Consider the following 15,894-nt stretch of genomic DNA (forward strand, 5'->3'; position numbering starts at 1 on the left):
TGGTGATAAAGTACTCTCAGGAAAACGGAGGGAGGAGTAATGGCTTTTAGCCATAAGCATCCACCCCTGAGTGGCCTCACTGCCTTCCTGGCAATCCTAAAAGCCATATGGGTCCAGGGCCTATATAGCCCTTTGCTCTGCCTATATAGCCATTTACTCAGCAAATGGGTTCCAGTTTGATAAGCGAAGACTTCCTGTGGTGGAAACTGAAAGGAAGAGGAAAGAGCTTGCACATTCCTGCCAAGAGGTTGTGGGAGAAGGACGATGGCCAGAGCTTTGTGTTCATTTCATGCCCTCTGGCTTCTGGAGTGGGTGCAGCTGCTCTTGGGACCTGGTGCTGCCCCTCCAACCTCAGCCTTGAACCTGGACCCAGTGCAGCTCACCTTCTACACGGGCCCCAATGGCAGTCATTTTGGGTTTTCACTGGACTTCTACAAGGACAGCCATGGGAGGTGAGTTCTGGGGGAAGTTTGGGTGTCAAGAGAGATTGCCTTCACTGATTCTGTGGGTCTCGAACTCCCCATTTATGACAGAGGTTGAGCAAAGTGACTTCTAGGGTCTATTCGGTCTGAGCTCTTGTTACGAGCACTGGGAAGGGACTGGCTCAGATGAAGGTGTCAGGGAGGCATGTCCACGGGAAGATGGGCACCGGAACTACAGCAAGAACAAAGGGATGACAAAGTTGATGACTCTCTCTCCCCCAAGGGTCAGTTGTATGACCCACTCCATCCTTATCCCCTTAAAATATAGAGGAGCACATGTCTTAAATTGACTTGCAAAACTGTAAAATCATCTACCCACCCCCACCTCGCTTTTCTCCATTCCTCTGAACCCCATCAAAATTATAGATGTATGAAAGAAGCGATACAGCATTAATGGTTGGGCTTAATCAGGCTGTGAAATCAGACCCCCAAGATTAGAGTCCTGGCTCCTCTTCTTTATAGTCACTGAGTATATATACCCTGAACTAGTTGCTCATCGTGGTGCACACTGATGTCCAGCTTTGGCCAGAGACAATAGCACATGGCATTCCAGGATCAGCCCCTTGGAGAATTTCCTCTGCTGAAAAGAGCTGCCTCCCCCCAAATCCAGTTCCCTTCCCTGTGTGGCATACAACCAATGATGGACCAATGAGGAGAATTTAGAAAGGAGAGAAGTGGACGCATCCCATCCTCTTGATTTGGGACAGTTCTAAAGGTTCTAGCCTCAGAGCCTCCAGGGTGTTGGCCCATGGCTGCAACTGGACCAGAATCTCCACTCCACTCCTTTCTCTGCCCAATCCTGCTTCTTTCCCTTCCTTTCCACAGATACTGATCTTATGGGTACTATTTAAACATCCCATGGGCTAAAAAAAAAAATTACAGCATTTTTTTAGCACTTGTTATATATTTGGCTGGCACCATGCAATGTCCCTCATACATTTCTTTTTATTTCTCCTGACAGTATTTAATATGGCCAACCTGTGATTTGAATGTAGATAACTAGGGTCCCCAGTGATAACAGTACCCCACTTCCCACTTTAGAGGTGCCCACTAGATTCCCTAATTCTTCACCATTAAACCAGCTCTCAAGAAGGGATCTTGCAACAGTCTAACATTCCAGGGAGCATATAAACGCCCCCACTTCTGGAGGAGGGGACAGGGGCTGGGGAGTTGTACATGGTGCACAGAACTTGAGGTCTTTTCAGCAAGGATATCAAACCACTCGTATTAAAACCAGACAAAATGGCTATAGTCCGAGCTTCACCCTTAACTCGCTGGGTTGCTATGCGCATGTGGTTTCCCCTCGCTGGGAGTCAGTTTCATTGGTCACAAATGAAAACATTGACCTTGATGGTTGTGAGTCTCCTTGAAGAAAGATGATCCAGTCACCCCCCTCAAGGCACACCTCCAGTCTGGATAGCACTCATGGCGCGGGAACGGCGGCCTGGGGTACCCCGGAATCCGCGTCTCCTTCACCCAGCTTTTCTACGCAGCGTGGCCATCGTGGTGGGCGCCCCGCGGACCCTAGATCAAAGCCAGGAGGAGACGGGCGGCGTGTTCCTGTGCCCCTGGAGGGCAGAGGGAGGCCAGTGCTCCTCTTTGCCCTTCGATCTCAGTGAGTTCCGAGCAAGGAGGGAAAGGGAGGGGCTATAAGAGGGATCGTGGACGGCCGGGCTTCAGCGTCCCACCTCTTCTTGTGCCCTCCAGATGATGAGATACGAAAGATAGACTCCCAAACTTTCCAAACCTTCAAGGCCCGGCAAGGCCTAGGGGCGTCGGTCGTCAGCTGGAACGACAACATTGTGGTGGGCGCCGCGAGTCAGAGCCCAGGGAGGAGTCGGCGGCAAGGACACGTGGAAGGGGGAACCCGAGTCCCGCCCCTTCCCCACTCTCCTGTGGCCCTTCCCCCAGGCCTGCGCCCCCTGGCAGCATTGGAACGCCCTACATAAGAACGAGGAGAGTGAGAAGACACCCGTAGGTGGCTGCTTCGTGGCTCAACTCCGGGACGGCGGCCGCGCGGAGTACTCGCCCTGCCGGGACAACACCATGAGCAGGATTTATGTGGCAAATCGCTTCAGTGAGTTCCCCCTCCGTTTTGGCTCCGCCCACTAGCAGCCACTTAGCCCCGCCCTCAATCTTATCCTTATCCCAGCTCCGCAAGTCCTGCTTTCAAACCTGCGTTGCCCAAAGGCCCAGTTCCAGGCCCCGGGGCACGCCGGGCGCTGATTAAAGGCCGCGCCTCTATACTACCCGCCATGGCCCCGGCCCCACTCCGCGCCGCCCCAGGCTCCCTTGCACTCTCCTTGATGCACCCCTTCGCTCACCTTTCCTCCTTGTCTTCTCCAGACAACGACAAGCGCTACTGCGAAGTGGGCTTCAGCTCCGCGGTCACTGAGGCGAGTAGGGAGCACAAGCGGCGGCATCGGGGCGTCCAAACAGGGCCCCATCTCACCTCCAGGGCTTCCTTTTCAGGCTGGAGAGCTGGTGCTTGGGGCCCCTGGAGGCTATTTTTTCGTAGGTAGGTGCCCATCGGTACACTTCCCGCCCTTCTCTCGGCCCCGGGGGTGGTCTCTGGGCCTCCACACCCGCCGTCCCTCGCGCCCTAGGTCTCCTGGTGCGGGCGCCAATTGCGGATATCATCTCGAGTTACCGCCCGAGCACCCTCTTGTGGCACGTGGGCACCCAGAGTGCCACCTTCGACTCCGGCAACCCAGAGTACTTCGACGGCTACCGGGGTAACTCTGGCACCTCCCTTCTAGGTTTCCCAGCACTCTGACACCTCCCCACCGTCGGCCAGGTGCTGCTCCTGCGGGAGCATTCCCATACCCAGCCGGCTGGCCAGCCCCAGCGCTAAGGCCCCTTCTGCTCCCGCACCTTCCCCCGCAGACCATCCAGCTCCCACTCGCCCTGCCCGCCCTGGATTCGCTGCGCATCTGGGGCAGGTCGTGGCCTTTCCGTGGCCTCAGTTTTCCCGTATACACAATGCACGGTTTGGACTGGGTGGTCTCTTGAGGGCCCTCCTTCCTCGCCCTCGGCCCCTCCCTGCTTTGCGCTCCTGGAAAGACTAATTTGCGCTCTGTCTTCAGGGTACTCAGTGGCCGTGGGCGAGTTTGACGGGGATCTCAGCACTACAGGCAAGAAATCCATTTAGGCACAAGGGTTGGGGAGGCCAGCTCCAGGAAGAGCGCCTCCAGATCCGTCACTGCAGCCTCCCCTGAGTGCGGAACAGCGGGTGGGAGGTGGGTGGGTTCGAAGGACCTCATTCTCCCGGGCGACTCTCCCCAGAGTATGTGTTCGGTGCCCCTACCTGGAGCTGGACCCTGGGAGCGGTGAGTGCCCCCTGACCCCACCCACCGCTCGGCTTCGCGAAGTCCCCGGCCCCGCAACCCCCGCTAAATCTCCTGCCCTTTGCACCCTGAGCGAGCGGCTGCGGGGCGGGCAAGAATGACGCGCTGCAACCTGTGCGTTGTCCGCGCAGGTGGAAATTTTGGGCTCCTACTACCAGACGCTGCACCGGCTGCATGGAGAGCAGGTGGGGGCCGGGTCCCGGTGTGTGTGTGTGTGTGTGTGTGTACATACCGGTGGATTGGGACCGTAGAATACTCCGCAAGGTGTGACTGACGATGTATAAGAGAGGATGCGGGTCCGGGGACGGCAATTAAGGTGCGCCTTGGCTTCCTGCAGATGGCTTCGTATTTCGGGCACTCGGTGGCAGTCACTGACGTCAACGGGGACGGGTGAGGAAGGGGGCGCCCCACGCCTACCCATTTGGGTCTCCAATACCAGAGGGCTTCATTGCCCTCCGTCTCCTCCTTTCCCAGCCCTCTCCCCCACGTGAGTGGAGGGGACCAGGAGGGCGAGGATGGGCGAGATTTGGCCCCAGCCCGCCGCATACCTCTAAACCCACCCCACCGAACCGCCCATCTGGCCTACAGGAGGCACGACCTGCTGGTGGGGGCGCCACTGTACATGGAGAGCCGCGCGGACCGCAATCTGGCCGAGGTGGGGCGCGTGTATCTGTTCCTGCAGCCTCGAGGTCCCTATGTGCTGGGCGCGCCCAGCCTCCTGCTGACTGGCACGCAGCTCTACGGGCGATTCGGCTCAGCCGTAACGCCTCTGGGCGACCTCAACCGGGATGGCTACAACGGTAAAGGAGGAGAGGAGCCCCACTTGCTGTAGAAGGGTTAACAGCCACAGCAAGGACCATAGATTTGATCTGAGGGCAGCGGGAACCCGGAAGGGCTTTAAGCAGGAGAGAATTAAAGGAGACCAAATGGGATTTGCTTGCATTCACCCAGGCAGGAGATGATGGCCGCCTGGACGTGGATCCTGGCAATGGAGTTGGAGATGAGGGTGATTTCACAGATTTTTAGCACTTGGATTATTAGTGACTGGCTGTGGGGCCAAAGGAGAGAGAGGAGGTGGGCTGATGCTGCCTTCACTGTCTGGAACTCAGGCCATGCAGCAGGCTGGGGAGGTGATATGGGGGCAGATCAGCAGGTCAGCTCTGGACTTTTTTATCTTATTTAAGGGCTTGGGAACATTAGGCAGACATGTCCAGAGAAGAGTTGAGCGTGGCTTCCCTCACTTCCACCGGAGAGGTCTGAGTGGGATGTAGGGACTTGGGAACAGTGGGTGAGGAAGTGAGAAGAGGCCCGGGACAGAGCCTGGTGAACAAGAGCATTTAGGGGACTCCCAGAGGATGTGAGTCTGCAAAGGGGATGGAGGAGTGTCCAGAGAGGGAGGAAGGAAACCAAATGTGACAGCCCAGAACTCAAAGGAAAAGAGCCCTTTACACAGTAGGAAGGGGTGTCAGCAGTTCCAGATGCTGCTAATGGGTGGGCCTGGAAAGGTATCCATAGGCTTTAGCAGGAAGGAGGTCATTGGTGACAATGACAAGAACTGATTCAGAGCTGGGTAGGAACAGAAGCCAGAATGCCATGGGATAAGGTATGAATAGAGATGAAGAATTGGAGGCAGCCAGTGTAGCTAGTGTGTTCAACCAGTTTGCGGGATGATGAAATGGGAGAAAAGATGGTTAGTGAATGGAGATGAGGGTCATGGAAAGGTTATTTTAATTTCTCAGAACATGGAGTAGGTGAAATGTGGAGGAACATGATCTTGTGGGAAAATGGGGTTAGGGAGAGTGAGCCAGAGGAGGGTCCCTGCAATGCCTGGTGGATGTGGGGTTGGGATACTCAACTCAGTGGCAGGGTAAAGGGATGTGTGTGAATTTATAGTGCAACGCTTGGGTTGCTTCCCTTTGTGAAGGAAGTGGGGGGGCTTGGGAGCTTGACAGAATGGAGAATGTTTGACATAGGTGCTGAGCAGACTAGGAGAGGGATCCGAGGGATGCCCGCAGGCTGCTGGGCAGCATGGAGGCCCCTAGTGGAGGCTGGAAGTCAGGACCTCATGATCCCCAATCTGGTGGAGTCTGACCAGGTTTTCCCAGGACTGACAATGGGACAAAACAGCTGAGGATGTGGCAAGGGTGATTGATTGGTTAAGAAATAAGTGAAGAGATGAGGAAGCCAAAGATCAGGAGACAGTGGAGGCCCAGGGCCTGGGGGTGAGACTGTGGTCAGAGTAGTCTATTTGGGTAAATTCCATGTAACTTGATTAGAAAAATCAATAATGACTTTTAAAGGAAGAAAACTGAACAGAAAACAAAATCTGAAGACAAAGGAAACAGTTACAATGTACATATCAAAGATCTTAGTTTCTGTCATATGCAAAGAATGCTTACAAATTAATGATAATGATGATTAACTAATTTTTATGAGTCATCATAAAGGTTATTAGTAATGGCAAGCCCATGGTGTGGCGCTGGGTTCGCGTGGTGGAAGGGGAATGGAGTGAAGGTTCCTTGGGAAAGAGGGGGCCGTGATGTAATAGGTCTTGGTTACTTAATCTTCTGGGACTCAGTCTCTCATCTAAAATGGGAATGACAATGCCTGATCTTCAGGATTAAATGAAATGTCAATATGTTTTCCTCAAAAGATACTGAGGGCTGTTATTTTTTTATAATAATCCTACTTGATAGGTCTCTCTCCTACTCAACTGTAAACTCCTGGAAGGCAAGGCGCCTGCCCCCTTGACCTAGACCTTTGCATCCTTCTCCTGGTCCCCTGGGGTCTACCCAGAGAAGAAGCTCGGGAAAATTTTACAGGGCTGCCTGGAGAAATTGGTTAACAAGCAGCCACTCTCTTTCTGTTGCTCCTTCCAGACATTGCAGTGGCTGCTCCATATGGGGGTTCCAGCGGTCGGGGCCAGGTGCTGGTATTCCTGGGTCAGAGTGAGGGGCTTAGCTCACGCCCCTCCCAGGTCCTGGACAGCCCCTTCCCCACAGGCTCTGGCTTCGGCTTCTCCCTGCGAGGTGCCACAGACATCGATGACAATGGATACCCAGGTGCTTCTGGAGCCTCCAACTAGACAAGGAGGGCCCTTGGGAATTAACTGGCCATGCTTTAGAGACATGGCCAAGGGCCTTGCCTGACTTTGTGACCCACTGAGAACTCTGACCCGGCTGTGGGGCTAGGAGGTGGGGGTAGTCAGGTGAGACCTCCAACGGAGGAAGTGGTGTGGGAAACCCCTGAGAAAATGGGGTGAGGACCCCAGGCCCTCTCTAATGACCAATTCTAACCACCACCACCCCCTTTTCTACAGACCTACTGGTGGGAGCTTATGGGGCCAACAAGGTGGCTGTGTACAGGTGAGCACTGACTCCACGGGCAGGTGCGGGGGCACACCATCACAGGAGCCCAGGTCAGGGAGGGCCACAATGGAAAGCCTCCCTCCATCCCACCAGAGCCCTGCCCGTGGTGATGACCACTGTTCAGCTACTGGTGCAAGATTCTCTGAATCCTGCTGTGAAGAAATGTGTTCTGCCCCAGACAAAGACACCAGTGAGCTGGTAAGGAGGCGGAGGACACTGGCCAGGCAGGATCTGGGACCTCAGGAAGGCCCTAGCTCCTGAGCCCCACACATGTCTTTGCAGCTTTAATATCCAGATGTGCGTGGGAGCCACTGGGTACAACATTCCTCAGAAGCTGTGTGAGTGTCATGGTGGGGACAGGAGGGAGGTGGGCCTGGGCTCTCCTAGAGGCTGGCCAGAGACACCCTGACCCTTTCTGCCTGTTCTGCCAGTCTTGAATGCCGAGCTGCAGCTGGACCGGCAGAAACCCCGCCAGGGCCGCCGAGTGCTACTGCTGAGCTCTCAACAGGCAGGCACCACCCTGCACCTGGACCTGGGCGGGAGGCACAGCCCCATCTGCCACACCACCACTGCTTTCCTCCGAGTAAGTCTGGGCTGGGGATGGGCGGGGCTGGGTGTATAAACTTGTTCACCTCCAGCCCTGGACCATGGACTGGGTGCTGCAGGTTCTGGGCACTCAGTGGAACATGCATGGTAGGATGCATGGTAGCAAGATGGCCTGACTCTTGTTCCCTTCTCAGGATGAGGCTGACTTCCGGGACAAGCTGAGCCCCATAGTGCTCAGCCTCAATGTGTCCCTGCAGCCCGAGAAGGATGGAATAGCCCCTGCTCTTGTGCTACATGGAGATACCCACATCCAGGAGCAGGTGGGGGCAGGGCAGGGCAGTTAAGGGAGGTGGAGGACCCCTCCCAGAAAGTGAGGGTTACGATTAGTGTCCAAATTGTAATGTGAACTCCAAAACCTTGGCATCACCTTTAATCTTGAAATTAAAACCTAATCTCTAAGAGATGTCACTCTAAACCCTAACAAAATATCAATATCCCCTGAACTTGGTGGAAATGCCAGGTGTCGATGTTATCTCTAAACTCTGATCTAAATCCACAAACCCTGATGTCACTACCCAAACCCTATCTTCATCCTAAACTCTGGTGCAAACCCCTGGTGTCATCCCCAAACTCTGTTTATTCTCAGACCTCTAACTCCTTAAGTCCTGTTGTGACCCCTCCAGACTTCACATGCACCCAATTTATCCATACACCCTGATGTGCCCCCTCTAGACCCGAATCATCCTGGACTGTGGGGAAGATGACCTGTGTGTGCCCCAGCTCCAGCTCACTGCCAACGTGTGAGGAGGCCTCCCATGCCACCCTACCCTGGTCCTACCTGCCCCAGTGACACACATCCACTCTCCACCTGGGGCCTGATACTCTGTCCTCAGCCCTTCTCTTCCTCCCAGACCCTGGGCCTCGATCTGCCTTTTTGGCTTTACTCGTTTCTCCCCACAGGAGAGGCTCTCCACTCCTAATTGGAGCTGATAATGTGCTGGAGCTGCAAATGGACGCAGCCAATGAGGGTGAGGGGGCCTACGAGGCTGAGCTGGTTGTACACCTGCCCCCAGGTGCTCACTACATGCGGGCCCTCAGCAACATCGAGGTGAGACCCCCACCCCAGGGGCATTACCAGGGATCTGGGAGGTATAGGAGCTCCTGCTTCTCTTATGCTTTCCTATAACAACTGATTGATTTTTTCTAAATTTAGAAGACAAGTACTTGCTAATGGCACAAAATTCAAGGACCCTGTTATAAAACCCAAACCAAAAATGGCCCAGGAACTAAGTGTTAACAGGAGCCTCTGTTAACATTTGGTGGATTTCCTTCCAGGCTTTTTTTTTCCAGCATTGACAGATGCTCACATAGATACATATTTATTTTGTTGTGGTTTATCATGGCAGGGTCATACTCTATGTAATGTTTGTGTTTTTTCTTTCCAAAAAATTTCATAAAAAATAATAAGGTACCATAGTAATACATAAAGAGGAATGTGACAGTGCCTTGCACTCCCACCCCAAGAATCTTCCCCTTCCGCCCTAGCACACAAGTCTCTCCCAGACTTAACAAGGGAGCTCAAATTTATATGAGATGTTCTGTAACCATTCTTTTTTTTTCTTGGAACTGGCTCCCTGAAGGGTTTTGAGAGGCTTGTCTGTAACCAGAAGAAGGAGAATGAGACCAAGGTAGTACTGTGTGAGCTGGGCAACCCCATGAAGAGGAATGCCCAGGTGAGGCCACCAAGTCCCGGGCGCTGGGTCTTCTACCAGGGGCTTATCGGCAGCCAGGTGTTAGGAGCTGTGTTTGGAGTCAGATAGCTCTGGGCTGGAATCCTGGTCTTTGCATTCCCTGGCTGTGTTTTCTTACGTGTGTTCTCAGGTGAGTGACTTTCCCTCTCGAAGTGGAATTCTGAGTAAAATGAAGATCATCCTGGTGACCTTGGAGGGTGATAACTGGAGGCCATTGGGCTGCCAGGAGTGGGCATTTGGGCAGTGACTTTGGCCATCTCCATCTCTCAGATAGGAATCACAATGTTGGTGGGCGTGGAGAACCTGGAGGAGGCTGGGGAGCATGTGTCCTTCCAGCTGCAGATCAGGAGGTACTGGATGGGGGAGCACTCCTACCCACCACCCTTCCCCTATCTGATCCCAATGCAGAGACCCTCAGATGCCCTCCATCCAGAAGGGTTTTCTGGGATGCTTGCCCATCAGACTTCCCCGTTCCCTTTGTTCCTCAGACACTTGCTTCTGAGTCTTGGAGACCTTTCCCAGGTCTAACTTCAGTTTGTGGAGCTGGCTCTCCCTAAGCCCTCTGATATTCTGGCCCCAGCCCAGAGAATCCCGATGTTCACTGGGCTGGTGCCCCTGACCTGCTTCTTCTCATCCCTTCCCCTCCAGCAAGAACAGCCAGAATCCTCACAGTGAGACTGTGCTTTTGGATGTGCCAGTCCGGGCAGAGGCCCGTGTGGAGTTGCGAGGGTGAGAAGCTGGGGTGGGTAAGGGAGATGGCAGGCAGAGCCCTAAGGTTCAGACGGCCCTGGGGGAACCCCCACAGGCAAGTCAGGGGATCAAGATCGCTCTGGGGACTCGGGCCCCTGCAGGAACTCCTTTCCAGCCTCCCTGGTAGTGGTGGCAGAAGAAGGCAACAGGCAGAATAGCTCCAACAGCCAGGGCCCCAAAGTGGAGCACACCTATGAGGTAGGGAGGAGTCTCCAGACCCCAGGCTGGGGTGGGAGGGTCCCAGGAGCTACGGTCTGAGTGCTGAGCCAGCTAACGTCCTGCCTCCTCACCACCACCAGCTCCACAACAAAGGCCCTGGTACTGTAAGTGGCCTCCGCCTCCACCTCTGCCTCCCTGGCCAGTCCCAGCCCTCTGACCTGCTCTACATCCTGGACATACAGCCTCAGGGGGGACTTCAGTGCTCCCCACAGCCCTCTCCCAACCCACTGAAGGTAAGAGCCTGGATGGAAGAAAGAACTGTGGGTGGGTCTGTGGCCCATCAACCGGAGCACCTCTGGGAAGGTGGGGAGATGGGCAGAGTGTGGGCTCTGACTGCTTCTTTGCTGTCCCAGCTGGACTGGGGTCTGCCTACCCCCAGCCCTTCCCCCCAGGCCCATCACAAGCGGGAGCGCAGACAGGTGTTCCTGCCAGAGCAGAAGCAACCCTCGAGGCTTCAGGGTCCAGTTCTTGTGGTGAGCAGGCTCTGCGGTCTCCAGCTGGGGCCTCCCTGGGGCCCAGGGGCAGAGGGATGGGAGGCAGGAGCTGCAGGGGCTGTGACCGGGGCTTCCGATGGACCAGCTTGGCCACAGAGTACTCCACGGAATATAAAGGACTGTGCCTGTCTGGTGTCTAGGACAGAGTGGGGGCACTTGCACTTTTAAAGGTTCCCGGTACATTTAAGAAAATGATTAAATGCCAAAACAGAGCTACAAAAATTCTGGGTATTGAATGCTGGATGATGACCCGTTTCTCCCCACATCTCCTGAATCTTTGGGACTGTGTGAGCAACTGCTTGTAGAGAGAACATCCGAAGCTTGAATCTGAGACCCTTCCCGAGGGAGAGGCCTGAGCTGACTGCCCTCTTCGGCCCCCCTCTCTGTTGGGCCCTTGAGGGATGAAGGGTCGGAAGGGGCTGAGGACTAACGACGCCTCCCCGCAGAGCTGCGACTCGGCGCCCAGTACTGTGGTGCACTGTGAGCTGCAGGAGATGGCACGCGGGCAGCGGGTCATGGTCACCGTGAGGGCCTTCCTGTGGCTGCCCAGCCTTCACCAGGTGGGGCGGGATGCCGGTGGGCGGAGCTTTCTGGAGGCGGGACCGAGTGTGCTCTGGGGAGAGGCGGGGCTTCAGGAAACTGGAAGGGAATGCGGGCCAGCTTTACTTTGGGCGGGGCACCGGATTAGGCCAGGGCTCCCCAAGGGAGAGTCTGGGGCTGGGCTGGGACTCCTGCAACCAGTAGGCCTCGTGTAAATAGCATTCATTCCCGCGGTATCCAGAGGCCCCTGGACCAGTTTGTGCTGCAGTCCCACGCTTGGTTCAATGTCTCTTCCCTTCCCTACGCCGTGCCCGCCCTCCGCCTGCCTAGTGGGGAAGTTCAGGTGAGTATGGAGGATTGGTGGCGGGAGAGATGGATCCTACAGGACTCATTGGCCTTCCCATGGGCCCTTGACCAGCAGGATGGGGGTGGTCCTTCTTGGGCCTCAGGGGTGAGAAAGGTAGGTGGTTTGTTCGGGGGTCACATCACAAGGAGACACGTCTTTGGGAAAGACAGGTGTTAGTGTGACTGAGAAGACACATTGGATTGCCCCCAGGTGGAGACGCAGCTGTTTCGGGTCTTGGAGGAAAGAGACATTCCCATGTGGTGGGTGCTGGTAGGTGTGCTGGGTGGCTTGCTGTTGCTCACACTCCTGGTGCTGGCCATGTGGAAGGTGAGGAATGAAGGGAAGTGGGGATGGTCCCCAGGTGGGCACAGGCTTGGCCCTGTTACCTCACAAGGAGGCAGAGAGAGATGGTGGCCACAATGGGTGACCCTGGCCCATCTGCTCTACAGCTCCACTATTAGTGTTATTCTCCAGTGGGCACAGCCCCCTGGGAGAGATGGCACCTGAAATCCTGAGGCCTTTTCCCCTTTTCCCCCCTGAGAGGAAGAATCACAGGAAACAAGTCCTGCCTTTGGGACTGTCCTAGCTGCTGAGGAGGGCAGGGCTCCCCTCCGCCAGTTCTGGCCCTACCCCTGACTGAGGTGGGAGGCACAGGTCTGATCTAGACCCTGCAGGGAGGCCCTGGTGGGTCACTCCCTTCCTCTACACCTGAAAAACAAACTGGTTAAAATGCAGGGCTCAATCCCTGGGAAGTCATGGTACTCCCCGGGAAAAGCACACATTAGACTTACAATAATCAAACACATACCATCATGCGATTTTGTCACATAAACATAATCGTAAGTATTTAAGAAAAATTCAGGGGAGAAAAGCTAAAATTCCTTTCAAACAACAACTTGTTACATGCATTATCTGTAAACAGGGGAAAGGCCTCCATTTGTGCATACAGTGGGGTCCGTGCTATGTGCTGGTTCAGGGAGAGGATCTAGAGACTGGCTGGTGTGTGCTGCTCTGGGATCTAAGGGTCATCTTTACACCCTGCCCCCTGCCCCTGTGCGCCCACAGGTTGGCTTCTTCAAGCGGAATCGGCCGCCCCTAGAAGCAGAGGAGGAGGGAGAGTGAGGGGGCGGCCCATGCGCTGTCCTAACTAGAAGGCTGGATGTAGTGCCTCCTCTGCCCCTCTTCTCCAACGAGTGCCCCCCAGCTCTGGTCACTTACAGGTTGGAGCTCCATGGAGGCCTCCTGATGACCTCCCCCTCCTACCAGAACTGGGCCCCCCCCTTTCCTGCTACCTAATAAAAGAGGCCGAGCCCCAGCCCCCAGTGTGCTGCTTCCTCTTGGAGTCAGTGGAGGGCCCAGGTGATACTGGGAGTGGGGCCCTGGGGCTGGTGGATGTGTGAGCTACAGGGTCTCTGCTAGGGAAAAGGTTGCAAATTACTGTCCTTGGGGAGTGGAGAGTGGGGGTGGAGCAAGGGAGAGGGTAGAGGGCCTCCAGTTGAGACTGAAGGTGGCAGTAGGGGAGCCTTGGGGAAGGCAGGCTAGGTCCCTGATGGGCAGTTGATTTTGGAGAGATGAACGTCAAGATGACCTGAGATTTGGAGAATTCATACACTCTCCCCTCTCCTGTAACATAAAGCCTTCAAAGCTGGTTGGGAGTGAGGAGGGGCAGAGGAGGCTGCCTGAGCCCTTGTCTGAGGAAGGCAGTGCCCCACAGGGAGAGAAGAGCAGGTACTCCTGTCTGGCTTCCCTGCTGCTATTCCTTCACCGCCAGCAAGGAGAAGGGTCTCCAGTTAGGAACTCTCAGAAGGGCAAGGAGCAGACCATAATTCTCCCTGCCAAGTATAGAGTCAGGGGCTTGGGGAGGGTGGGGGGAACCTGCAGTCCTAAGAGATTTTTGTGGATTCACGTGTCCAGTATTTGTTGGGCACTTTCCACATGTCCAGTACTATCCCAGTACAGTCCTGGGATGGAGCAGTGAATGAAACAAACACCCTGTCCTCATGGAATTTATGTTCAACCAAGGGTAAAGAATAAACAAACCAATGGTGGTCAGTGCTGGGAGCAAAAATAAGGTAAGGAGATAGTGATAGAATTATTTGGATGTTGACATTTTAGGCAGAATGGTCAGGGTAGGCCTCTCTGATGAAGTGAGCAGAGATGAATGAATGACAGGCAGCTCACAGGAATAAAGTGCCCTGGACAGAAAGAGCAGCCAGTGAAAAGACCCTGAAGTGGGAGCAGGCTTGATGCGTTCAAGTGAAAAGGAGGCCCATGGGCTGCAGGTGGGTGAGGGGTTCAGATGAGGTCAGTGGTAGGGGACAGGCAGGCATCACTTTATGACCATGGGGAGGACTTTTACCTGAAGGGGTAAAAGGCAAATCCTGAAAAGAACAGAACAATTTGACATCCATGCATGGCAAGTTCCAGAACAGGTTTCTAGTTGGGTGGCTGTGACCACTTAGGAAAAAATTAAGCTGTGATCCTTGAACACCAGCCAAACTCCCTCCTCCTTCTGCCATTGCAATTGGATGGTTCCAGACAATTTATCTTGATCCACAGCATTTGGCATTTGTCCTTTATAGACAAGACAGAAATGTGAGCTGCATGATACAGACTTGGATTTAAGACCAAACAATTTTGATAGAGCTGAGAGAGATATCTATGGGGTCCCAAAGCTCCATCCTGGCCCTGGGCTGCCTGGTATTGTCATGAGTCCCTTGACCGGAGGCAGGAAAGCTGCTCCTCATCTTGCCGATGGCTGCGGGCTGAGAGGGAGCTTCAACACAACGGGTGACTGAAGCAGGTTCAAGGCAGTCTTGACAGATTGTAAAGTTGGGTTGAAACCAATAAGATTAAATTCACCAAGGATGAGTGCTAAATCCTGTGCTGAAGTTGTGAAAAATTGGCTACATAAGAACAGGACTGGGAAATCTGGTTAGATGGAAATGTATGAGAAAGAAAGAACATGAAGGAGGGGCGAGGGAGGGAAGAGAGAGGAAGGAAAGAGGGAAGGTGGAAAGAGGGAGAGAGGAAAGAAGGGAGGAAGGCAGGAAGGCAGGCAGGCAGGCAAGAATCTGGTGGTTTTGTCCACAGGCTCATAGCAAGGTCCCCTTAAGTCATCAGACCCAGCCAGGAGAGAAGCCTGCTGTCCTCTGGTGAGTGAGGTGCCCAGTCCCTCTGTGGCACCACACTGTGAGGAAGAGGAGACAAACCAGAGAGAATCATGGCAGGGACACCAGATTAGATGAGGATTTGGCCACCAGAAACTGAATGATGATGACAGCCAGAAACTGGAATGAGAGCTTGGCTGGGGCTAGGGCAGGCTTCAAATGTGAGCCCATGTGGGGCTCAATGGCTAAGGACAAAGGAAAAGACTCTTGTTTGTCATTCAGGAGCTAGAACTAATGGGACCAACCGTCATTCTCAGTGGAAGAGAAAGGCTGCTTCCATCTTTAAAATTTTTCCTAAGCATTAAACACTGTCCAGCGCCTATCTCACCCTGGACCAACAGTAATACCACTCATTGCGCCCCTGCTCCTGTCAACCATGAGCTAGACCTTTTATATCATTATCTCATCTCATCATTACAGTAAGTCCACAAGGTGGAGGTTATTACAATTCTCACTTTGAAGGAAGGCTGAGGCCTAGAGGCTAAGAAACTCGCTCACGGTTCAATAAGAGGCAGAAGCTGGACAAGAACTGGGACTGATTCCCAAGGAGGCTGCGCACCATCTCCCCAACGTGTTTTGTGCAGAGAACCAAGCAGTTTTCAGATTTTCTGGAGACACTTGGGACACAGTTCGTACCCCTTTGAGTGTTGCAAGCAATTGCCATTTCCCCTCCCAAAATTTTGCACCAAATTTCGAGGGCTCTGGAACTCCAAGAGTCCCAGAGATTGGATCCCATACATTCGCTGGCAGCTCCGGATCTGGGAGCGCGGGGTGGGGGCCGCGAGGCGAGCGGAGGGCAGGCGTGCTGCGCGCAGAGCGGGGCAGTAAGGGGGCGGTGCCCGGAGGCCCGCCGTTAGGGCGCGTCCTGCAGGGGGCGCTGG

General features: G+C 54.4%; 1 protein-coding gene across 3 annotated transcripts; it reads left to right on the forward strand.

The window, feature by feature from the left end:
• The first annotated feature begins 230 nt into the window (after positions 1-230).
• ITGA2B (integrin subunit alpha 2b) lies at positions 231-13,172 on the forward strand. Of its 3 annotated transcripts, none has more exons than XR_005024395.2 (30): positions 231-452; positions 1,976-2,097; positions 2,190-2,287; positions 2,394-2,559; positions 2,829-2,878; positions 2,955-3,000; positions 3,089-3,217; positions 3,569-3,616; positions 3,768-3,811; positions 3,961-4,014; positions 4,167-4,219; positions 4,418-4,629; positions 6,709-6,891; positions 7,149-7,194; positions 7,291-7,395; positions 7,480-7,535; positions 7,629-7,780; positions 7,938-8,063; positions 8,476-8,543; positions 8,704-8,851; positions 9,384-9,476; positions 9,765-9,844; positions 10,143-10,223; positions 10,346-10,442; positions 10,544-10,696; positions 10,817-10,936; positions 11,404-11,516; positions 11,730-11,840; positions 12,054-12,170; positions 12,909-13,172. XR_005024395.2 is itself a non-coding variant. In XM_036883148.2 (30 exons), exons 1-30 carry the CDS (start codon positions 265-267, stop codon positions 12,963-12,965), a joined length of 3,108 nt encoding a protein of 1,035 aa, XP_036739043.2. In that variant the 5' UTR covers positions 232-264; the 3' UTR covers positions 12,966-13,171. The 3 variants fall into 3 exon arrangements, 2 of the variants coding, with proteins under 2 accessions (XP_036739043.2, XP_036739045.2); XM_036883148.2 differs by having other exon boundaries at positions 232-452; positions 11,404-11,517; positions 11,739-11,840; positions 12,909-13,171; XM_036883150.2 differs by lacking the exons at positions 8,476-8,543; positions 8,704-8,851 and having other exon boundaries at positions 232-452; positions 11,404-11,517; positions 11,739-11,840.
• Positions 13,173-15,894: the final 2,722 nt, after the last annotated feature.

This window comes from Manis pentadactyla, chromosome 4 (assembly GCF_030020395.1).
Source record: "Manis pentadactyla isolate mManPen7 chromosome 4, mManPen7.hap1, whole genome shotgun sequence".
NCBI classification, from domain to species: Eukaryota; Metazoa; Chordata; class Mammalia; order Pholidota; family Manidae; genus Manis; species Manis pentadactyla.